Below are 24,883 nucleotides of genomic sequence, written 5' to 3'. Positions count from 1 at the left end.
GTTTAGTATATAATAAATAAAAAAGAGCATGGCCTTGCTCGTGCATTTGGTGATTTATGGCCACTCGTGATGTTTTGAAAAGTCTCAAATTGAACTCGCCTACGGCTCGTGCAATTTTGAGAACTTTCAAAACATCACGAAATGCACGAGCAAGTTCATACCATTTTCTAAACGTCAAGGAAAGCGTCATTTAAAATTGCAATCTGTCATTATTCCACATTGGTCAACTTTCCCGAACCAACTAACTTCCGATTTGGTCATTTACCATTACACACATTGGGAAAACAAAAAATGCGTTCAATGCTAGTTAGTGGCCGTCGTAGACAGATCGAAAGTCCAAACGTTATGCCAACCTATGAATAACAACCCCATCTCCTCCTCTTCCAGGCAGAATGAGGGAGGAGGTGTTTCCTTTCAGAGTTTTTCTTTTCCACCGCGCATCGGTGGCTCAGTTGGTTGAGCACCGGGCTGTCACGCGGGAGGTCGTGAGTTCAACTCCGGCCGGACCAACACTCAGGGTCTTTAAATAACTCAGGAGAAAGTGCTCGGAGATATTAGCTAAACTGCAAATGGTTAGACTCTCTAGTCCTCTCGGATAAGGACGATAAACCGTAGGCCCCGTCTCACAACCCTTCAATGTTCATAATCCTGTGGGACGTAAAAGAACCCACACACTTGTCGCAAAGAGTAGGGCATGTAGTTCCCGATGTTGTGGTCTGTCGTCTGTGGTGTATCATGGTTGGGAGGGTAAATGCTCGGAGATATTAGCTACACCAAGCTACTCTAAAATCCGAGGGTAAAGAAAGATATATGATGATATATGATTGGTAGCATTGGAAATACAAATAATTTCCCTCGCCAGCCTCTAGTTTAGGATTTCTCTTGCAAGAATGAGCGACTAAAGGAGAAATTAGGAAATGAGTAAAATTAGGGTGGATGACCAGTTCTTTTTAATTCAAGTACATTAAAATCATGTTAAAAAGTAAGACATAAATATAGGGAGAGGCTAAATGCCTTGGGTAGGGTGGGTCGTGGATCTAGTGGGCAGCCCACGCACCAAATATTCTCGTACGCGTCGTGAGAGTCAAGTGACATTTACAACTTTTTTAAAGTTACCACTACTCCCACAAAAAGATAACTTTAAACATTAAAAAATAAAGGTTAAAATCGACTTTCTTCAAAAAGCTTTGTAAAAGCGTTTGTATTTGAAAAATAATTCAGAATCGCTTATTTTCTTTTTCAACATTTCCAATGTGCAGCTGTTGTGGAGAAATTGTGACGTGTTATGGTCACCGTACGGCTCCGCCAAAAATAGCTTTAGCATATTGACAATAAGGAACCAATGCAAGTTACGATAAATCAAGATGGCGGCGACAGGGCAACTTGCAAAAAACTGACAATACTCGATCCTGAAATTCATTTGTTTTCAGATAGAAACGCTTCCTTTGAAAGAGTTTCAGATTAAATTGGATTATTTACACACATTATTTCCATCCGTTTACTTTATCACTTGGCAGGAGTGGAAGCAGCGTCCAATAGGCCATTTTACAGTTGTTTGCTCAATGACCTAGCCTATGAATGGCTTCGAGGCTGCCAGGGACCTTGTCTTGATACAGACCTCACTGCTTTTATTATGTAAATTGTGTTGTTGTAATGCTAATCATCACCATCTTGTCCTTTTCCCTCTAAGGGAAATAGGGCCTTGCGTTCTCTCTCTCCAAGCTTCTCGGTCTTTCGCACAACTGCCGGCTTCCGCCCAACCTTTGAACCCAAGTTCACCTCGTTCTCTCTCTACCGTTCTTCGCCATGTCTCCTTCGGCCTACCTCTCATTCGTCTTCCTTCTGGGGTCCATGTTAAGGCTATCCTCGTGTTCTCATTTACACTTTTCCTCAGCACATGCCCAATCAGTTTCCAGCGTCTACGTTTTATCTGCTGAGTGATCTCTTCCATATTCGACTTGAACCTTATCTCTTCATTTGTCAATTTCATAGGCCAGTAAATCTTCAGGATTCGTCGTAGGCACTTGTGGAGGAAAACATTAAGCTTGGTCTCGTCCCTTTTATTTCGCAACCATGTTGTAATGCTAATTAGCCTTAATTAACATAAGAAAAGCACAAATGTTTGTATCAAGTCAGGGTCACCGACAGCCTCGCTTCCATCCTTAGGCCAGGTAACTTAGCTACAACTGTAAAATGGTCTATTAGCCAATATAAAAAAAAATACCATAATACTCTTTGTTTGTCCCTCCAAAATTTTGCATAAGCATTGTTTCCAGTCTCTCGTGGGACCATTATAAATCCAAAGAGAAAATAAAAACAAAGCTTATGCAAAGGTTTGGAGGGAGAAACAAAGAGTATAATGGAATTTTTGATATTGGCTAATAGTATCTGCCATCTACGACAAATACATAACTGTATTGCTACAAACAGTAAAACAATCTCCGATGATTATGGAGATTAGTTTTAGGGCATAACGCGCGACCCACCCACATTTCGTTATTACGGAAACCAGTTCATTAGATTAATATGGCACGCAATCACTCAGAAGTGTCTTGTTCCTCTGTTGTTGTCTCCTTTAGCGGTGGTCTTAAGTCGTCCGTATGATGAAGGTTTTGTCTCAGTAACCACCACATAAAAGCGGTTTTAAAAAAGCTGACATCACACTTCACTGTCACACTAAAAAGCATTGTCGGTCACGCAGTTGCGTTACTTTTGTCATCTTTTGTGGCACCTCCCCTGACGGTGAGGGAAAACTTTTAAAAAGGCCATCTAACTTGTTAGAATTGTTCCTTGCTGTTTTCCATGAAGCACAGAATTCTTGTGCTTAGCTAAATGCGGAAAAGAAGACAAGCTTGAGAGCACCGCTGATAAGTCCCAACAAGACTTGAACAGCACTTCATAGCTGTCAGGAGTGACAGGCTATTCGTCTACGAGGTTTGCCAGTATTCATGACATCGTTAACTTTGACAGCCAGGCCCGGGTTGCTCGAAGTATGGTTAGCGCTAACCAGCGTTAAATACCATGGAAACCTATGGATTTTGATACCTCTTAACCAACGGTTAGCGCTAACCATGCTTCGAGCAACCGGCCCCAGGTGTTACTCTACATGTTGTTCTGTGGCTTGCTCGCTATTATCGAGCTCAAAACTGGGCGGCGTTTCTGGAAACGTTGTTAAGATGCCGTTTTCAGCATAGTGTTCGTTTGAAGCACAATCCATCAGTTTAGACAGCGTTTGATTGTTTGTTTCTATAATATTTGAACCTGTTTCTAGCGTAACAAAGTTTTTATCTTCTCGCTTGAGCATTTTTTCCTCTTCACAGGTTTTCATTTTCTTGGTTGGCACTTCTTCCTCGCTGTCTGCCTTAGTTTTGGTTTCTTCTAGGCAAACATCCAGGAAAGAGTACTGTAGATCCAGAAAAGACTGCAAAAAAGAATCATTTTTTCATACTAAAGTCATCATTCTATTTGAAATGACCAGATAGAGCCGTTTTCCAATTGAATGCCGAAAGTAATTAGAGGATTGCTTTGGTTTTGCATTACTTCACTCAGTGAATGGTTCAATGTTCTCGAGCCACTTTTTCAACCAATCAGAAGTGAAAACAAAACCAATCGTGGCTCGCGCATGCACATTTTCCCGCGCTTTGTGTCGGCTACGTGTAATTACTTCGAGTTTTGATTGGTTTACTAGTGGATTGTCTCCGTCCTTTTTGATTGGCCACAGTAATTAATTTGGTTTTGGTTTTACGACACTCGATTGTAACTCACTCTATGTCGAGAAATCCAAGTAATTAGATGCACGGCAATTTCAATAAGCGTCACGAAGTGTCTCCTTGGTCTTTGTCACTCGTGTCTCAGAATACAGACAATTAACGTCAGAAATGCTGCTCCTCAGGTTAGGATAAACAGCTGCATAAACCGTGACCTCACAATAACGCTAACCTTTACCCTAACCTCATTGTTAGAAATATTATAGGTAGGAAATGCTTAGACTTAAAAAGGCATTTCGTGTTGGATAGGCATTAATCACACGGTGACCATCTTGAGTCCCGAGGGATTGAAAATTATTGTTTTGCCCCACCAAAACTCGTTCCCAAAAAATTTCAACTCGAGGCTCGGGGTGCGAAATCTATTGTCTACGGCCAATATGGCCGCCGCGCGAATAAGGTCCATTTCAAAGTTGGGAGAGCGCGCATCTAATTCAGTAACGTTAGAGGGTAATGCGAAGTGCTAGTATATTGACTAGAAACAAACCTTATTTGCATTCACTTTCAACACACATTTATATACGCGACTAGAAAACTAGTTTCGTCCACAAGACCTCGTCAGTTGGTCGCCATGTTTGTCTTGAATATGAAACTACTTCATGTAACACATTGATGTGGAGACATTCGTGTGATGGACATGAAGGTCGTGTTCCAGAATTTGTTATGAATGTTACAGGAACTTTTCATAACGATGCGATGTTGCGGCAGATCACAGAGGCGGTCATGATTAGTAAATTTCCAGAGACTGAATTAATCAACTCCAAAAGTGAATGGAATTATGCCCACATTCCAAGGACTGTTCTTATAGATAAAGGAATAAAGAACATATACTACTAGATTTAAGCTACGGGCACGATTTCATGTAACAATTGTTAAGTGTTAACTATGTTATCACATCTTTTATTATTTCGTAGTTTTCATGCATTGTTACATGAAGCAGTTTCATATTCAAGACAAATATGGCGACCAACTGACGAGGTCTTGTGGACGAAACTAGTTTTGTAGTCGCATATATAAATGCATGTTGAAAGTGAAAGCAAATTAGGTTTGTTTCTAGTCAATATGCTGTTAAGTAACACTTTCTTGGCTTCGGCAAGTGAAATTTCACAAAAACGAAGTGCTAGTTTTCTACCCATATGAACCATGTGAACGCTAACCCTACTGATGGAAATGGGCCCACACAAGGACAGAAAAAAACTCTGACCAGGGTGGGAATTGAACCCACCGACTGAGCTACAAGGTCAGACGGGAGCACGTCACGGGAACCCAAGACGCCAATGTCACGGCAATGAACACGTACAAGTACAAGGAAGGGCTACGTTTTTGCACACGCCGCCCATGTAGCACTTTGTTCACTGCCGTGAAAACTAAGACCTAAGACTCCTTGTTAACAGTGGAAATTACTGGAAAGAAACCCGGGAAAACCTACCACTAGTCAGAGATTTATTGTCCTCTATTGTTGCGTGACGTACGGCTAAATTGTGGACTTGTTGTGTTACTGGAAGTAGAATGACAAAGTAATTCGTGTATCATATTTTTAGTGGTTACAACCAAAGGGATAACAGACTGAGTTTATTCTTATTCGAAAGACCCTATCTTTAGTTTAAATGCCAAGAAGCAAGCATCGACGAATGTCACTGTTTTTGTTTGAGTCACACAACATTCAAACGTGTCATGGCGTTGTGCATGAAAACAGCATCCAGCGCCCAAATCTCCAACTAGCGGGTTGACTATCGGTAGGTTTTCCCGCGTTACTTTCCAGTAATTTCCTCTGTTTACAAGGGATCTTAATTTTACTACGAAAACTAAGATCTCAGTTTTCGAGGGTCTTAGTTTTCGTAACACCCCCGAAGGACGGCTGGGGATAGATAAGGATGTTTCGGAAATACATCCACAATGGGATGTAAAGATGCCGATTTCTAACAGCAAAATGAGCTCTAAACGCAAGCGATTCCGATAAAAACATAACATGAGTAAATGCAACCGGACAATCTTACGTCATCAAGTGCAAAAATAATTATCATCATCATTGTCATCGTCGTCGTCATCGTAACCGTCATCGCCGGAAATATCACAAGAAAGTACCAACAAACACAAACAAAAACAAAAAAATGCAAGCCAACTTACTTTGGCATAAAGTCCGTAAATCTGGGAAACTTCTTTCATTGTGAGAGAATCATCGAGGAGTTCATCCGAACGAATGACTGCCGCCTAGGAAAGTAATCATTAAATCAAACTGACAGTAAGTAAGTGCAATTAGAGAGAGTCAATGCATATATTAAACAACGACTAAATTCCTACTAGTCAACTGTGGTGAGGCTCAGCAAAATTTCGCCTGGCCACGGATGAAACTGTGTAACGTGTTTACATGGATTTTTATTCTCAAGAGTGCAAACGGTCGTGTCGACATGACCAGACACGGAGCGTGGCTCAACCCGGGACGAGTATCATCCCGGGATGAAATCCTTCAAACGGCGGCGCCTTAATCTCTCGGGCCTATCTTTCATTCGCACGATCTAAACGTCCACTCCCCTAACTAGTACCATGGATTTCTTTGTTAGGTAGTTGTGAGAATTTTGTGTTATAACAAGGTCACAATCAGTGGAGTCAAAGGTTTAACATTTACTATACTGTTACAAGAACAGATCAATACATCTATCCATAGATCAAACAATCGAGCAACCAATCAGCTCCAAGAGCACAAGGCCCTTTTTTTTCCGATCATCTCGAGAACAATAGAAGTCGGTCGCCGTTGATGTGCAAACCTTTCATCTCATCTATCAATGAAAATCGAAGGAATGAAGAAATAGTTATACCTGATGTGTGCTTGGAATGGCAAACTTCATCACAAGAAATTTCTTCAACACATTAACTGTCACGGCAGAGGAGCAACGGAGGAAGCGAGTGGGAAAGATCTAGAAGGCGAAAGTTTCAAAACAACAACAGTTGCTTAATTATACTACACACCTTATTCCAAAATGGCCGCCATTTTAGTATTCTTTTGTTTCCATGCAAATTGGCCCTTATGGCCTCGCTTTCAAACGCAACATTCAAAAGGGCCAATTTACTAAAATGGCGGCCATTTTGGAATAAGGAGTATGGTGTCCTGGGAGGTACACTTAATTTTTTTATGTTGCCCTATTGCGTCGATTTCGTTCGCTTATTTTGTTTTCAATGTCCTCGTTCACTTTCGCGGACGAGACATAAGGAGACAAGCCTGGAGCCCATGACTGGGCGCGTGCAACTTTATTTTATTTGTGGAACGGCGTTTTTACAGACCGAGTTATTTTAAAACTGATTTTCTCGCGAAAACAGGGTTGTTTACCATTTACCACAAAAATCCGGAAATTTCGGTTGGAATGTAAATGGTAAGCCTATTTTGGTCTTCCCAAACGGAAAATTTCCGGAGAAAATGGGATTTCTCGAAAGGTAGTCCAAAATTTCCAAACGGAAAACGTGTTTACCATTTGCATACCCCAATGATTTTGACTCCCTCCAGACTCTCTCGGTAACCTTGAACGGATTTGTAAATGGTACACGCCGATCCCAACTTTATTTCCCATTCGGGAGTTTTTGCTTACCATTTGAACAAACCTAATACCAACCGGTTTCTGCTTGTAAATGGTAAACAACCCAGACCTTTCAGGCTAATCACAAGTATTGCATGAGAAATTGTTACCCATGGGATTGAGAATGGTCACTAGTGGAAGTCAAATCTTATGTAACAACTCGTCTAAAAATAGCTTGATCTGTGAAAATGCCGTTACATAGACCCAGTATTGGAATTGTAGGCTCCTGGTTATGGGTCCTGTCTCAATTTAAATTTTGCCATACTTAGACTTTCCTAACCAGCGCTTTAAGAGTCGGTATGTCTATCGGGAACTCGATAAGCACTTAACTTTGCGCACATAAAGATTTCATAACTCCCTATATGTTTTAAGACACGTACACTAGCTTTTTGTAGAATGTTGATCAGCGGAGAAAATAAAACAGAGATCAGGCAAATAAAGAAAATTCGGATAATTAAAAAGAATTATTATATGGGTTGTGTTTGTAGCCGATATAACGCGCGCTCTGATTGGCTAATTGTGATTGAATTGTAGGGCATTATTCTCCCGTAATGCCCACGGCCGATTACGGGCTTGCAAAAACAAAGTAAAAGGTAATTTAAAAACCATATAATAAACTGCTTACTAACCGAGTTAGCTCGAGCCGTACTGGGGAATATTGGCCCTCGGTCAGTTTTCGTACGAACTGCCACGACCTCGGGCCAATATTCCCCAGTACGGCCCTCGCGCTCGGTTAGTAAGAAGTTATTATACCTTCCCTTCAAGGTCTTATTTCACCGCGTTTCGTAAACCGAGCACCAGAGTATCTAAGAAGGATACTAGAGGATAATGTGAAGTGCTATATTTCTATCCCATATGAACCATGTGAGCGCTAGCCCTACTGATGGAAATGGGGCCACACAAGGACAGAGAAAAACTCTGACCAGGGTGGGAATTGAACCCACGACCTTCGGGTTAGACCTCCGCTGCTCTACCGACTGAGCTACAAGGTCAGACGAGAGCAGGCCGTGGGAACTGAAGATCTTAAAGTCACGGCAAAAAACATGTACAAGTACAAGGAAAGGTCACGGCAATGAATATGTACAAGTACAAGGAAAGGTTACGCTTTTTGCCGTGACTTTCACATCTTCAGTTCCCACGGCCTGCTCTCGTCTGACCTTGTAGCTCAGTCGGTAGAGCAGCGGAGGTCGTGGGTTCAATTCCAACCCTAGTCAGAGTTTTCCTCTGTCCTTGTGTGGCCCCATTTCCATCAGTAGGGCTAACGCTCACATGGTTCATATGGGTTAGAAATCTAGCACTTCACATTATCCTCTATTCAGTTAAGTCTGTTGTTTAAATGACCGCGCTTTGCACGACGGAAGGATTCGTTGAAGGTACCGTGAAGAATTCCGGCAGTATTCTGTTTAACATGTATTACCTGTCTTTCATTCCAGTTCCTTTTTTTCCTGTAAAAAAAAAAAACAGTTTGGAATCTTTAGCGAAAAAAGAAGCATGAAAAGATATGGGAACTATAAGTTACTACGCCCGCAGTTAGAGGAGTTAGCTGTATTTAAAAATAAGCTGATAGCGTCATATGGGCCTTATTCGCGCGGCGGCCATAGCCAACAGATTTCGTACCCTGAGCCTCGAGTTGAAATGTCTGGGAACGAGTTTCGCTCGCGCAAAACAAAAGTTTTCAATCCCTCGGGATTCAACATGGCTGCTGTGTGATTAAGGCCCATTGTATTCAAACGCATGTCCCAAATATGTTACGGAGGCTCGGACCAATTTGAACAGTTTTGACCAACTGTACCATTTGGAACTAATGAGCCTTTGCAAACGTTTTATGTAACGGCAAAGTTATGGAACCACATGAAACAGTAAACACCAATATTTGCTTAGTGACACACATTCATTGAGGTGACGTGTAGGTCACCATGGCAACAAAGAAGCCATCTAAAAATTCCCTATTATTTGTCTTTAAACCCTTATATCTCAAAAACGAACTCCCTGACTCCCAATTTTTATTTCTGGAAAGTGATTAACAAGTTCAGATATCAAACTCTTTGCAAAGTAAAAAAAAAAAAACCTCTCCGACTCGAGCAGATTCATAGCCACCTTAACAACTGGAAAATCTTAAGGAAGCTCTGAGTCGGCTCCGGAGAATTTTAAACTCTGCAGAGAGTTTTAGCAACGCCTGCTAAATACTAGCTAATTATTATTGCTAATTACAAGCCTACCAATTACAATCTAAGCCTGCAGATTACTTTGCTCCTAAATGAGCAAACCAAAAAGTGCAAAAACCAAGTGAACACTAAGGATTTCAAAATCCTGAGTGGCGGAAGCCGAGACAAACCAGTCGAGGTAGGGACTGCACGGATGCCAAGGACAACTCAAGGTAAGCTTAAAAGCGAGACTTGACCTGAAATCCCGTGGCGCCCCAACAGCGCGGCCCCAAAAGCTTAAACTTAAGACCAAACCGAAACTGACCCGTAATATTCCAGAGTGATACAAATGGGATCTTCCATCTTCACGTCCGCGCTGCTTTTGGTCTTGGCTTGCGATTTTCTCGACTTTTCTTCTGCAATTTCTTCTGTAAAAGAGAAAAGCATTGGGCCATTGCATTTTAAACCACAGTTTGAGGCTGCGCTTGTTAACACCTTTGGTTTGAATCTGATTTCTTTGGTCAATGAAACTTGGAATCGACAAATGAGCAACATTCAAGCTCATTTGTAAACAAGAAGTACCACAAACCATCACAGTTAGATTTTACTCTTCTGAGCTTATTTCAAACGTTCATCTTTTACGCATCGTAATGTTCGCATGACTGACCCTCGGTAAAGAAACTCTGTAAATAAGTAATATCCCTTTTTCCTAATGCCTTTGGGGTAGGAAGAGTCGGAGAAAACCCCTAGGAGCAAAGTAGAGAACCAACACAAACTCAACCCACTTATGGCGTCGAGTCCGGGAATGGCGTGCAGGGAAGGCGCAGTGGTGAGAGCACTCGCCTCCCACCAATGTGGCCCGGGTTCGATTCCCAGACTCGGCGTCACATGTGGGTCGAGTTTGTTGGTTCTCTACTCTGCACCGAGAGGTTTTCTCCGGGTACTCCGGTTTCCCCTCTCCTCAAAAACCAACATTTGACTTGATTTGTGTTGATTGTTAATTTCAATTTAAAGAGTCCCCAATTAGTGCTTCAGCGCTAGAACGACTAGACACTTAAATAAAGTTCCTTTCCTTTCCTTTCCTTTCCTGCACTCACCACAGCGCCATCCCTCCTAGCTCCCCCAGCCAAGGTGTGGTTAAAAATCATGGTATCGACCGTAAAAAACATAGCGTTGGCTGCTTGCAAACGAAACATACCAGATACTGAACACGACGTAAAGACGATAAATTTGATGATGATGATATTGGTAATGATGATGATGGGGACGATATCCGTCATAAATAATGACACGGAGAATAAAAAAAAAACCATGGTGAATGACAATATTTACGGTCATTCTATTGATGACGATGATGATGACGACGACGACGACAATGACGATATTATGGTCACTCAGTAATCGATGCTTTGACACTGATACTCATTCATTACAGGATTTAGCAAGGTTTTCCTGCCACTCTAGTAATACAAGTTTATGAAATTTGGGTTGGAATTTACCTTCAGTGTTACTAACGTTGTCAGTTTTTTCTTCCCTTTCTTGGAATTCTCTTCGTCGATCAATTTCGTCTGGAAGAAAGCATATATCGTCAACATCATCAATATTTTGTAATGGTAATAGGACTCAGTTTCAAAATAAGAAACTACTACTAGGAGCACGGATGTACGGCGCCCTGCAAGGGACATGCTATCCAAACACTATTCTTAACTAGCATTGTCACTTAATTATCTGGCAGTGTCACTTAATTATCGAACACTACTATTTATTATCTAGCACTGCTACTTATTATCTAGCACTGCTACTTTTTATCTGGCACTGTCACTTATTTATCTGGCATTGACATCTAATTATCTAGCACTATCAGTGTTTTTTTGGTGCGGGCTCTCAGAAAGCAAGCAAGCGTACGTTGCCCTGTAGATTTATGTAATTAAGTAACACTGGCAGATAATAAGTGACAGTGCTAGATAATAAGTGGCACTGCTAGATAATGGAGTGACACTGCTAGATATTAAGATTAAAAACATTAAATAGAAGTGACAGTGCTAGATAGGTATAGTTTTGGGGATGCATGTCCCGTACCAGGCACCGTAAGGATGGCACAGTCAGCTGGTGCGCAGCATTGGTGCATTAGGAGATCCGAATTCAATCCCCGGATCTCACATGCTTGATTCGACTTCTTTCCTTTCTGTGTAGCTTAAGTAGCTTTAAAACGGAGCACGGCTGGAGAAGGGGAAGTAAAATGAGCGCACCGTCGACCTCAGGTTGTCGGTTGAATTACTGTTACGAGTTATCGACGTTAAATATGGTTGCTTTACTTTACTTTACTTTAAAATAACGTTAATTATTACAAAATAAAGTAACTCAATTTAATCTGAATCTAGAAAGAAAAATTAACTGCCTTCATATCAACGTAAACCTCCTCAGTCTCCAAAACCTTCAGGAGTAGTTTGTGCAGTTTCCGTTTGAAAAGAGGTTTACTTAAGTCACGTAGCTTCGGAGGAATCATATTCCAAATTCTCGCACAAGTTCTAGAAAAGGAGAACAGTTGTTGACTAAGTCTAGATCTGTGGACGGAACTACTGAAAGAAAACAAAAAAAAAATTAAAACGACAGGAAAGAGATTGACTCTCTCGAACTTACCAAACACCAATCCCGGAACAAGTTTGTTGACGATATCTTGAAGGGGTCGGTCTGGTCTATGAAAGAAGAAGAATGCACTTAATCGAACGAATTAACTTAGCAAGACGGGAAAATGTTTCCATTCTTATACGAGTGTAAACTTGTTTCCGCCTTTGATTTCACATAATTTAAATATTATGTGAAATCATACTGAGATATGGATGTGAATCAATAGCATTTGCACACCGCTACGGTATTTGGCACCTACTCAGGGCTCGACATTGCGACTCACTGGGCGCCAATGCGACCAAAAATCAAGGGTTGGCGACTAGAATTTTAGAGCTAGTCGCCAGTGGGCGACTGACCTTCACCTTTTTCCTTCATCCTTTTAACCTCAAAGGCAAATCAACCGTAGTTTTGGATAAAATGCACGATTTATGCGCACAGAAATAACAAAACAAACCCACGACTCTTCTGGCTCTTCGATCTCCATGTTTCATAATCGAGCGCAGCTGGTATTGCGGGCGCACGAAACAACACGTGCAATCATTGAAGCGTGAAGCTCACACGAGGTCTGATACCTGGTCAGATCATGAATATTTCATCGAATTCTAGGTCAAAAGATGCCTTAAATTCATTGCATACTTTGCAAAATGCAAACAATGTAGAATCGTGCAAGAAATTGATCGATGCTTTCAGCTTGTTGTGGGCCGTTCAGGCGGATAAAGCAGATATTTGCAAGCTGGCAAAGGACGACCTTGGAACCAGCCTGATACCAGACATCGATCACAAACCAGCAGCTCATCCTGTGGCGTTAAAATGCACTGCAAACGGAGATTCTTTGTATAATTCCGTTTCGCTTTTTCTTTGTTGTGATGAAACACGAAGTAACTGGCTGCGTCTTCTAGTTGCAGAAGAACTGTACTCCAATGCCGAGTATTATGCAACGCATGAAATTTTCAAGAAAACTGCCAAATTTACCGAGATCCCGGAATCAGTTCTATTTACAGTTGCCTTGACGGCAGTTGGTGACAAAGTCATATCAGATGGTGGGAGTCAAACTGAAGCAGTCAAGGCTGAAGCTATAGCCAGTTGCAAGATTGGAGTATGGGGCTCCCTTCTTCACGTGATGGCGTTCGCATCGGTCATCAGACGGCCGATATATTCGCTATATCCAGACGTCAACTTCCGGTTCCGTCCTTTAATGCACCAGCTGCTAAACCCCCGACTTTCTGCGTTGGATGATGGGCGTGATCCTGTCTACTTGCTGTGGTCAAGGGAAGGGAGTCTTGATGACCGATGTTCACGTTGGGTTTATTGCAGTTTATGGTTAAACTGTTGTTGACATAACTGATTGAATGGGATAGTATAGAGAAAAGTTGGAAATTTATCTTCGCTAATGATACATCAACTATTCTGCGAAACATTAATACTATTACTTGTGTCGTTACAGTTATCTTATAAACAGGCATTAGATAAAGAAACAGATCAAGTAATTTGACTTCTAAAAAAGTGGGCAGAGACTCAGAGTAGTTGTATTTTCCTTTTATTTGATCTTTTATTGATACGAAATGTAGTTTGAGACTGTATAGAATCTCTCAACCTTCACAAAGGGTTATTACTAAGAGCATTTGTCGCTTCTGTTAGTGTAAGCCTCACCTGTATGATAAGCTGAAAGGAATTCATTAATGCAACTCAATAATTAAACGGGAAAAAACCCGCAACTTGCAAGTGTTTTGCGCGTTAGTTTTATAGTAACCTAAACAAGAATGGAGCCTGGTACGACTACCAACAATGTGGCAGAGCAGGGCCTAGTACCGATACGTCTGTCGATCGAAATTACAATGAAGCCTTGGCTTTTTAGCGCTGAAAATATGGAAAACTGGTGATTGTTTATGTTCAGGTTCGTCTATTTATGTAAGCTATAGACTCGATGTTACATGGAAACTTAACAAAAGCGGAGGAAGCGCAGGAAACGTGACTGAAGCTGCTTTCACATTGATTATTTACCTCGTAATGCGTAATGATATGTTTTACGAGCCCTGGCTTTCTTTTAAGTTTTAGTATCTCAGTCTTAGAAGCTTACGTGTATGTAAACTTAGGACTATGAAGAAGATTGCATGTGTACATGATCATCAGAAAAATGAAGAAAAAAACATCAGTGAAAAAATTGGCGACTACGAGTTAAGATCTGGCGACCAAAATTTTTGGATCAGTCGCCAATTGGCGCCTTACTAAAAATGTTAATTTCGAGCCCTGCTACTGAGCCGACAACGTGTTGTTAATTGTGACTTCTATTTTGCCTTCTATCTGAAAACTGCCACGCAACGAAAACAACTTCCTGCAAAAAGTCGTACTCTTCTTCATCCATCCCCCAAGTGAGTTTTGAAGTGTAGTCCTTTGCTTTTCCGACGAAATTGGCTTAAACTCCTTAACACATAATCTAAACAGACGAAAGCCGCGGCAATGAGAATTCCGCATTAAATAACCCTTCGTGTCAATCCAAGGATACTTGCCCATATAACTTTATACTTCAGCTTTTCGCTAGCTTTTCTAAGGCCTTTATCATAAATCATCCATAATTATGTCAACGTAATAACATCTGGAGATTTGCCAGTCCAATCACCCGAGAACAAAAATGCTATTCACCGAATGGTATCGCAGTTAAATTGCCATAAAAATAGAGCGGTGAAGCTATTAATTATAAACGCACCCGTTTACCCTTGCGCCCCTAGTCTACTGATCGTTTGGAGTTTGACAGAGAAAAACCCGTAAGTAGTCCTCTTTGGAGGCAAAGGGCTAAAGGAGAAACCTTTTTTAACCAAACGGTGGCGTTGCTAACCCATTGGCTCCTAGCGGCGGTGGATTCCTCATTGGCTGGCCAGCAGTCTCTCTCACCACTAGATGCACCGCACGAGAATTTCAATAAGCGTCACGAAATGTTCCCTTGCTCTTTTCCCAAACTACAACATCAGGGGTGTCTCGGAATACAGACAATTAACGCCACGAAGTGTCTCCCAAATGCTCCTTCTCAAGTAAGGATATACTGTTGCATTTACCCTAACCTAAAAATAGCGCTAAAATTTACCCTAACCTCATTGTTAGAAATAGCAAAGACAAAGATAACAATGCTGCGATGTACAATTGCTGGTGGACAAACAAAAAGAGCTAATGAGAGATCCTTTGTTACAGTTTTCGTCCACCAACATGACGTCAATGACATAACGTGAAAAACCACCTTTTGAAGTCTGCATTTTACCCTTAACCTTCAGTATACTCCTGGTATGAAGTCTGAACTGACCCAACTTCCCCTCGAGTCTCGAGACCTGAATGCGCTTGCTAAGAACTGACAAAGTCGTACTTAGACTAAGTAGTACTCTAAACCAAATGCCATAAATTTCAAGATAACAGATGAATTTTGGAGATTTCCTTTCTATACACTTACCGAATGTGTAAAAGCGGTTTGGTTTTATGGACTTCAACATCGCAAACAGGACAGTGGAAAGATGTTTGAAGAAACTTCACAATACAGCTCCGACAGACTGGAAAAGACAGACAAACAAACGAGGATTTCACATTTCTGCGCACAGTTCACTAAATGTAAAAAGAAAAAAAGAAAATCCAAACAACCGGCTAAAGTTTGCTCGTACGTTCAGTCGAACGTATGTCCGCACGTTCAACTTTTCAGCTTTTCTTTTTTCACTGCTGGAACCCGCGTTTTTCGGCGGGAAGTTGCATGGGCTGGAACAAGCATGTTTTTGGTGGGAAGTTGCATGGCCAGCACACTGCATTTAACAGTGCGTTTTAGTAAAACAAGCAAAATTTTTAAAGAAACCAAAAGACAAGCTAAGTATTTTTTTTTTTAAATGTCGTAAAACGAGGAGAAGAGTGTAATTAAAAATAGAGAAAAAAAAATCAGTGAGCAGGCGACGAGTAAGAGAGGCTCAATATAAAAGAGAGTGTGGTACAGATGTAGAGGTATCAGCAAGAATTGGTAAGGCGAGGGTAGCATTTAACATATCCCGGCTTCTGTAGCATGAAGCGACTAGGAGTATTTCTACTCCCCCCTGGATAGGATGCCAGTCCATTGCAGGGTTACCCCCAGCATTAAATTCGCCGGTACCGTGAGAGTAAAGTGTCTTGCCCAAGAACACAACACAATGTCCCCAACTAGGGCCCGAACCCGGACCATTCACTCCAGAGATGAGCGCACTAACCATGAGGCCACCTCGCCTCCTACAAAATCTGCAAAAGGGTAACGGATAAATCTAACTGGTAACCGTAACCAGTTAAATGACGTCTAAACCGAGAAGTTACCCTTGGAAACGAATCAAGTTTCCCTTGACAACATGTGAATTTAACCAAACGTAACGTAACCAAACCGAATTTAACCAAACGTAACGTAACCAAACTTCCCTAGTGTCGTACTCAACTGCAAATCGTAGTACGTGTACCTTCTTTGAGAATAAAATAGGAAAATTTATCATTCAGATTGGATAAGAGAAATGCAGTTTTTAGGTAACACTAGACAGAAAAGGTAATTCAGTGCCAAAAAGGGGTAAGAAACCAAAAGTTCTGATTAGTCAATTAACAAAGTAACCCGCAGATAACCAATCAAATGCAAGCACTGCATAACGCAAAATTTGGACATGTGATTGCATGCTCGCAAGCAATAGATGTTGCCGCGAAACACGTATCAGGTGCCATATTGGAAGAGCATGGGATAGGTCTGGGCCGGGCGACCAAAACGAAAGGGTGGGGGGCGGGAAAGAGACCCCCCCCCCCCCTCCCTTCGTCCCAGATCTTCCCACTTCCACCCGTCCAATATGGCAACCGAAATACAAATTTCCACGCGATCCGTGGTACGTGAAATGTTTTCTAGATAATCACACGATTTTTCTCATACGTTTGGTCTTTGAAATAATTTACTTCTCGTCATTTGATCATAATTCAATCGAAATCGTGTGAATGCCTGTTCTAACAAAACGTATTTTACTCACACGAATGTAGGCACTCAATAATCGTTGTCGCGTCCACCAAATATCCTCCACATAACACGCACATAATATGTGGGTTAAGCGCCTGTAAGGGCATCTGAAGTAACGACATTTTGGCGACAACTAGAAACTGAAATCCAAATCGCTTTTCTTGCTTCTTGCTGAGTGATATGCCCTTGGCTTTCGCCAGACACGCGGATGTGAACTGCAACAAGGAAATTTTATAAGCTGAAAACGAAAGAAAACATTCGAAACGGTAAGCAGTTGACAAAGATCCATGGCTGAATATTTATGTTAGAGCCTCCACAGACAGGGCAACTTTTTACTTACCAATAACAAAAAGTTGTCGATGACAAAACAATGCGTGTGTGAAGCAAGTTATTGACTTCAAATAGCGAAAAATCAAGTGGTCGACATCAACTATAAGTAGTTTTCAGTCATTTTCAAAAGGAAAACTACTTCAGTTGTTGATGAAAAACGCCGCCGTTTTGTTATCTAAAACTCCATTTTTCGATTTGTAAAGTTAGCGATTCTTCATTTAATATCGACAACAAATCTGTTCGTGTGTGGAAACGCATTTCCAAGTGTCACGAACAGTTGTCGATTTCATTAAGATGTCAATTGGAAATAGTCGTTGATAACAACTTGTCTCGCTTGTGGAAGCCCCAGAACCTCGAAAATTCGCTATTTTTATTTCATTACCCATGCATTTGAAAGAAAACAACCGCCCTAATAACTCGGTAATGGGAGAATTACTTTCCAGGAGAAGGTAACAATTAAGCTTCTGACAACCTAAACAAGTAAACTCCTTATCATTGATGTTTATTTTGGGCAAAACCATCTAAAAACCATGATTTTCGCACTGAAAATAAACGCGGTCGGCCAAAAAGTTTGAAAACGCGGCGTCCTCGATTGGTTGAGAGGTTCCACTTGCCCATGTATGGACAGGCTTCAAGTCCACTTTGGTTTGACCGCGTCACGGCACGGAATTCAATTTCTCCGCAACTTACAAAGCGGCTCTCGGTCTAGTTAGAAAGACTTGCATTTTCTATCCTACCTGGACTACTGGTATTATTCTTTTATCGCTTGAATTTACAGCCACTTCTATTGAAAAGGACAGAATTAGCCAAACTTTTGACGTTGAGACTTCTTTTGAAAAGACGAGAAGACTGGCAAAACTCTTAATTTTAACACCTTTGCCGTCGGCGTCAAAGGCAAACGGTGAGCCGATTCTCGTCATTAAGCCACAAAAAAATCTCTTATTCTAGTTTATTTATCTCTTTTTCTTCATCGATAACTATAGGTAAAGGTATATACATGAAATGAAATTAAATTGGTTTACGTTAGTTTGGAAAACGGCAAATTTAGCTCTTCCCCGTTAGGCCCTTTCCCGTCAACGCCGAAAGCCGGATTTATCTATCCGAAAGCAAGGAGATGGTTTCAGAAGTTAAACTCTGCGGCCCTCTAACCACACAACATGATCGAAGTCTTATAAAGTCTTTACAAAAAAACAAAACTCACCAAAACTATTTCGTAAATATCGTTTGAAACATCATAGTTTTCTTCGCTTAAATTCACAGTTACCATCGGTGCAACTTGCCAAACTGAACAAGTTTAAAAAAACGTAGTCTATTTAGTTCGGACTGCTAAAATTATGTTGTCTATAGCAGCTGTGAAAATTTCTGTCGCTGAAGAACACAGAGACTTCGGAAAAAATCCTGCGCAGGGACGGCTGTCGGTTTACACTGATGTTACAAAGGTGTAATTATTCATTGCAATAATTAGGTAAGCAGTTCCGACCGCAGCTCGTCAATGGCAAAACAGGAAGTTACACAGACTATGTGACTTACTGATACGGGAAAATCAAGAACGAAAATTTTAGGACAAGAGATAATGACTTGAAACCCTTAAGTGAACATTGCAGTCTAGTTAAGGTGTCAATTTTGCCTAAATGAATTCTTCCGCCGTTCAATTTTGTGTGAGTTGTTCGTACAAATGAATTCAGTATTCACGAATCAGTCTCGATCCTGGAATTGAAGTTGCTGTTTTTTTTTAACGATGCCGTATCCGTCTTAGCTGATCACGAAGCTTCACCAGTTTGCTTTTATAGACGGACTCTGCATGTTCATTACAAATTTCCATTTGTTCACCACGTCAGTGTTAATAAATCTTAAAAGTCAAAACGGAGTAATGTTGGTGTCTCGAAAATCTTTGATTTTACAAGAAGTTCCAAAAGCAAGGAAGTATTTGGCTATTAAATTAAAATGTAATCATTACAAAAGCTTACTATACCTTGTGTCATAGACAAACCACGCGGATATCGCATTTTTGACTTATGTGTAAATTCCAAGAACCCATGGCCCGGCGTTGAAATTTCCTAATTAGCGGTATTTTTGAGCAGCAGTGTTCCAGGAATAAAAATCAAACAAGTGAGAATTATGATCTCAATCCGACTATAAGAGTACTATAAAGTTAGTGTCTTACGAGTAATATCGTGTGACGAAAACTCGCTTCAGTTGAAAACCGGATGACAAAACCTGGTTGTTTATAAAACATCCAGCGACTAGATTACCCTAGGACGTAAAAAAAAAGACTACATAGAAACTAAAAAATATGAAGGATGGTAAATAAACACCCTAAGAGAGTCTCATGCAAATTTATCACTACAAAATTTACGAGGATATCGGCTTAGGTCACGTTTCATTTGGCAAAGTATTTGAAATGTACGGCTAATTTTACACGCCGAAGTTCACGCGAAGTGCTGCTATAAGATGCGGTTAATTTAATCCAATCTTCTTTCTATGACAAGATAAATGTCTTATCTAACGTCAACCAACAAATGAAGGCTACATAAGTGAAATCAATGGGTAAAATACCTCATATTTCTCAGTAATTTGTTTCAGTCCAGTTCGTCAAAAGACTCTTCACGTTGCGATAACGAATTCATGTGTCACGTGACTGCAAGACCCAATCTCCCGCGGGCTTAGCCGCGGACAAAGGAGGTCGCTCTGTGTTGTTGTTAGACTTTCTCAGAGCCCGTTTCCGCTAACAGATAAATAGGTGGTAATATCAACTAGACAAATTCATTTAGACCCTTCCCAGTCGACTTATCTACTTGAACCCGACACGTACGCAAATACTAAGCAATTCCGTAATGTTACAACCTTGTGGTTACTGAAGCATCGATTTTAGCTAATGCTTCAATAACCATGCGGTCTACTGAAAATTTGACCTCATTTAGATGACCTTTTTAAAAGACCGTCTGAATGCGGCCATGTGTTGTTTTGTATGCCAAGTCCGGATGCAATACTTCTGAGTGATACAAGTTTACATGACACCATGATCTTTCTTTATGGTAGCCCACAACGGTCACGGCTGCTGATAAAGAGAAGTTGTTACCAACTGAAAAAGTTTGCTTTACTTTTTAGGGCAGGTTAAGATGACCAAGAGATTCTTGTAGTAATTAAGGACAGTAGACTTGCTAACAAGTCGCGATCACAAGTCGGTTACTGCTCAAAACTGGGTGGAATATCAGTACGATAAAACCCCTCGAGTAAGAATCTTTCATTTAAAAATTTAGCCTAAACAGGCTCATACATAAATAGTAATTAAGAGAAATCTAGGCTATCTAGGTTCTTAAATAGGTTCTTATTTTCTGAAGAAAAATAATCAGTTGTAGGTAGCAGAATTTAGTGGCATTCAGCCTTCGTCCCCAATGAAGCATCCAGTTTTTCCCTATCCCTTATATCAAATTAAAAAAATGAAACATTCAGTAGTATGAATGGTGAATGACCTGTGTCCTCAAAGAGAAGTCTAAATGTTAATTGATCTTGTTTTCTAAAGTGTACACATTTTTTTTAGATCCAGAAAAGAAGAACCCGAGTCAAATTTTAAGGTTAACAGGTTCTTGTTTAGAGGTGGTCTAAGTGACAAATTTTAGGCTAAAAGGTTGTTAAAAAATAGGTTCTTACACCCGGGGTTTTACTGTATATCTAGAGTGCGGGAGGTCGAGGACAGGCGACCGTCTTTAACTCAGCTGAAGAGAGAGTACTGCCTATGTCTCGCAAAAGTACTTGTTTAGACTTAGAAAGACTAATTTTGTAAGTTTAGGCACTTCAAAGGCAGCTACAGGAAGCTCTTCCGGAAAGTAAATACATGTAACAGGAAATTCGTGAAAGGTAACTTTCAGCTGTTCAAAATGGAAGGGAATATTTTATTCCTTAAATTTTACACGGAAGACTTCAAGTTCAGCTTCGAGATTCGAACACTGCACCAAATTCTTCTAACTGATAAAAGAAATCTATATAAAACGGCTATTACAAGAGATATAGAAATGTCCTTCTTCTACTGGCGCGGCTACTTTTGAGCATTTGAGTGAAATTTGTACGTTGGGTGCCGTGAACTTAATGCAAAGTTTTTTGGCTCAACTACAGCACCATCGTCCGAAAGCGAACACAATCGGTCGATAGTGCTTTTTCTTGTAGTGAATTGAATAATTATATGCACCGGAGCGACACCAAAAATAATTCACAAAAAGCAAATCATTGAACTTGCAGAAAGTCAATCAAATGTCATACTTTTGTGACCTTTTGTGATGACAGGAAAACCGAAGTGTGATGCCCAGCCAAAACATCAAACCCCTCTACTCGTTGCAAAGGATTTTGCAATAGGGAGTTGCATTTGATTAAAATGAACCATTTGGGAGTTTCAAACAAGCCTGATGCGCGCGTCGGGATAAAAATCGGATTCCTCCTTGAAGATGATCGTGAAAAATAGTTGCACGAATTTGCATGAAGTCTTCTGTATTTTCAATCGCTAGGGTTAAGGTTAGGGCTTATTAATAAAATAGAGAACCATTCTCTGACCAAAATTACCAAAGGGATCAGAGCTGACATCTGAACGTCTTAAAAGAGAGTCCGAGGACCAACAAGCTCTATCGGGCTTCATGTCACTGACTCTGAGACCGACTTTGCCAACTGAAGCTTAGCGCACGCTACTACAACAAAGTGGTTAGCTGCTAATATAATGGGGTGAAAACCTTCGAACCCATTTTAACTGAGTTAGTGTCTCAGTGCAGTGAGTACTGATTACAATGTGACGAAGGCTAGCTGGTTTAAATTAACTTGACGTCAATATATGGCCAGCCAGGTGATTCTATGCTTGTAACATGCTGGTCAAGTACATGTTCGTGAGAGGGATCCCACCTTTCAGTTTCCCCAACCACCTAGATTGAAATTATTTTGAATCTTTGACATGGAAACTTGCTTAACCTTGATTTTTTTTTCCTTCTTTTTATTATACAGGCGACGAAGGAGCTCAATTCTCCGATCAGTCAAGTTAATACAGCTTCAAAGCTATTTCAAATCAATAATTTTTGGAATAACCTATTTGTCCACCATTTCTCAGGTCAACTTCCGCTAAGGATCAGTAAGCTTTCCCACAAAGCAATAGCGCTTGAACCACAGAAGATACCACATGTGTACAACCACAATCGCGTAAAGTCATTCAAGCTTAGCATGAGATAAAAAAAGAGGCACTGCTTTATTAAAGGGGGAGAAAAAGGAAACATCGATCGCTCTTTGTATAATTTCCAGTATATGAATTTTATCTATTATCGATGATTTGGAGTCCAAGAAATAAAAGCGAACACAAATATCATGCTATGTTCACTGACAGCTGAATTCAGTGAAGTGTGACCGGGAAAACTGTCGGCGGTTCAGGCACTCACACAGAACACACATAAATAGAACTGATAGTACCAAACATATTATAAGATTGACATGCCATTTCAAAGCTAAGAGAGTGCATTTATTTCCTAGAGATAACTTTGAAGTCGAAAGACGGTAAGCAGAGAAAAAATTCAGCTGTGTTTTACTCACTACTTGCGGTTTTAACAGAGGCACCCAACGAGAATATAGTTCAAAACCACTTAAACATAGCATTGTTAAACGTATTTTAGTATTAAACGATAGATATAGGTATATTTTTATCCCCTAAACATTTTTCAACGGTTCGGATTTTCTAGCTGAAAGTCTAGTGATCCGAAAATTATAGGGATCAAAACTTACGTACCTTTTCGAAAATTTCTATCAGAAACTGAAGGCTTCCAAAAATTCTAGGTGACCTTTTTAGCATGGTAAAAATCCGTTAAAAATGGGCAATTCTACCATTTTTAGATGTTCGAAAATCCTAGGGGAGGGCGCCAGGCAAGCAAGAAATTTTACAACAAATGTTCCGAAAATTCTAGATCTCAAATCGTCTTCCGAACAGATATTTTCCGAAAATTGACGTTAAAAGGAAATTTGACTTCTGTTTCTCTTCGCGTAATTCTGTGTTACTTCGCGGAACCCTAAACGAGACCTTGGTGTCATAAAATATTGGCACTTTGCCCGGAACACCCTAACCGAGACCAAAATCCAAAATTTACACCCCAAAGCGAGACGACGAGCATCCCCATATGGGAGTCCCATCCCCGGGGTTTTAACACAATATTCACTATAACCGTTGACAACGGACGAACTGATAATGACCAGGAGCCCATGAGTTGGAGCCAGCAACTCCCATACTAGGCCTATGCCACGGCGTTTTCACGAACCTGTTTATTTTTAAATTGCTATTCGCGGGAAATTTCTAGTGCACTTCCGGTCCTCAGTAATGTGATAGATCGATCCGATGAAAAAAAAATGGCGGCCAAATGCGGTCAGTCTTTGGCTGTCGCTCCTTAAAATAAAGCTCTGTTGTGTCGTAGTCCGCTATTCCACTCCAGATTTCCCAAGACATAGCATTCCCAGTGTACTGTGTATGAAAACTTTATATTTATACTCTGCATAGCTGCATGCTTCGTATTCTATTTGGATCGAACCGAACACGTCGTAGTGCTGATCCTCGTATCCGAATATGTTCTATTGGTGTTCTTTTTCCCAACGGTTTATCCGTTCAGAAGTGCATAAAATATGATGCTTGTATAGAAAATGGTTAAGAACTTGTAGTGAGAATGTAGCGGTTTAAGAGCTCAAGTGAAGGCTGCGATGAGGTCCGTCACAACGGAGCCAAGATTACGTACAAGAGACATCCGCATCATCTTCTGCCTTAAAAAACGTCTTACGTCGGAGTATCGAACTTATGCAAGTCCAAATAGAAGAAGATGCCGTTTCTAAGACTGAAGATATTAATTTTACGTTAAGGCAGTGCTCTGCAATCTTGTCAGTCTCTATGTAAGGTCACTAGAAAACAACAACGTCGATAAAATCACACCTCTTCATGATACTGAAAGAGCTCCTTTTGTTGCTTTAATTGTTGAGCGCTCCAGACATCTCCCCTTTACTCAAGTTTCAGGCCCATTTCAGGCTGCGAGTTTGGTGATATATCCAGATGGTGAGTGGTGCCTAGATAGCCCTGTTGTCAAATACAGGAAAATCGAAGGTGGAATGTTGAGTTTTCTAGTTGAGTCCCAACTGGTCGGTCTTGCTCGGAAATGGCTTTCCGAACAACATGTCATCGATGTGCCCTGGGTTGTTGGATTTTGAGGGACAGAACTCAGAAGAATAACCGGGTTATATCCCCAAAAACGTGAGCACGATTGGAAAATCTCTTTTAGACATGGGATCTTTTGCGCCTTGTTATACATGGTTTTTCGTCTTTCTGCGACTGCTCTTCTAAGAACGTCTCATCACATAGGGGGGATATTTCATAAGTCCCCTTTGCATAAATGGTAGTGCAATTGAGTCCTTCTATAGCGTTCTAAAGTTTGAAAGCGGGGCGGGAATTTTTCAGGTCTTTCTTACGGTCCT

The 24,883-nt window shown here is 40.8% G+C and overlaps 2 protein-coding genes across 3 annotated transcripts in view; one reads left to right on the top strand and one right to left on the bottom strand.

The window, feature by feature from the left end:
* Positions 1–24,883, top strand: part of LOC138050135 (uncharacterized) — a 347,595-nt gene that overhangs the window by 49,360 nt on the left and 273,352 nt on the right. The window lies entirely within an intron of this gene.
* LOC138050122 (polycomb complex protein BMI-1-like) lies at positions 934–20,076 on the bottom strand. 2 transcript variants are annotated; one of them, XM_068896587.1, is made up of 10 exons: positions 19,970–20,076; positions 17,097–17,321; positions 15,542–15,638; positions 12,118–12,173; positions 10,977–11,045; positions 9,803–9,905; positions 8,751–8,778; positions 6,581–6,679; positions 5,892–5,975; positions 934–3,421 (listed from the first exon to the last, which is right to left on the bottom strand). In XM_068896587.1, the coding sequence occupies exons 2-10, from the start codon at positions 17,203–17,205 to the stop codon at positions 3,098–3,100; spliced, it is 969 nt and encodes a 322-aa protein (XP_068752688.1). In that variant the 5' UTR covers positions 17,206–17,321; positions 19,970–20,076; the 3' UTR covers positions 934–3,097. The 2 variants fall into 2 exon arrangements, with proteins under 2 accessions (XP_068752688.1, XP_068752694.1); XM_068896593.1 differs by having other exon boundaries at positions 17,097–17,298; positions 19,970–20,015.

The sequence above is a fragment of the Montipora capricornis genome, chromosome 1 (assembly GCF_036669925.1).
Source record: "Montipora capricornis isolate CH-2021 chromosome 1, ASM3666992v2, whole genome shotgun sequence".
In the NCBI taxonomy this organism is placed as follows: Eukaryota; Metazoa; Cnidaria; class Anthozoa; order Scleractinia; family Acroporidae; genus Montipora; species Montipora capricornis.
The sequence above is the reverse complement of the archived record's forward strand: the minus strand, read 5'-3'. Positions and strand labels throughout refer to the sequence as shown.

Excerpts from the sequence above, each read along its gene's own strand:
- LOC138050122 (XM_068896587.1), bottom strand. The coding sequence starts at position 17,205 with ATGTCGTTACTTCAGATGCCCTTACAGGCGCTTAACCCACATATTATG. Across the intron at positions 11,046-12,117 it reads TGTTCCGGGATTGGTGTTTG|ACGAAATTGATCGACGAAGA; the intron begins GTAAGTTCGAGA and ends GCTTTCTTCCAG. Across the intron at positions 5,976-6,580 it reads CCATTCCAAGCACACATCAG|GCGGCAGTCATTCGTTCGGA; the intron begins GTATAACTATTT and ends TTACTTTCCTAG.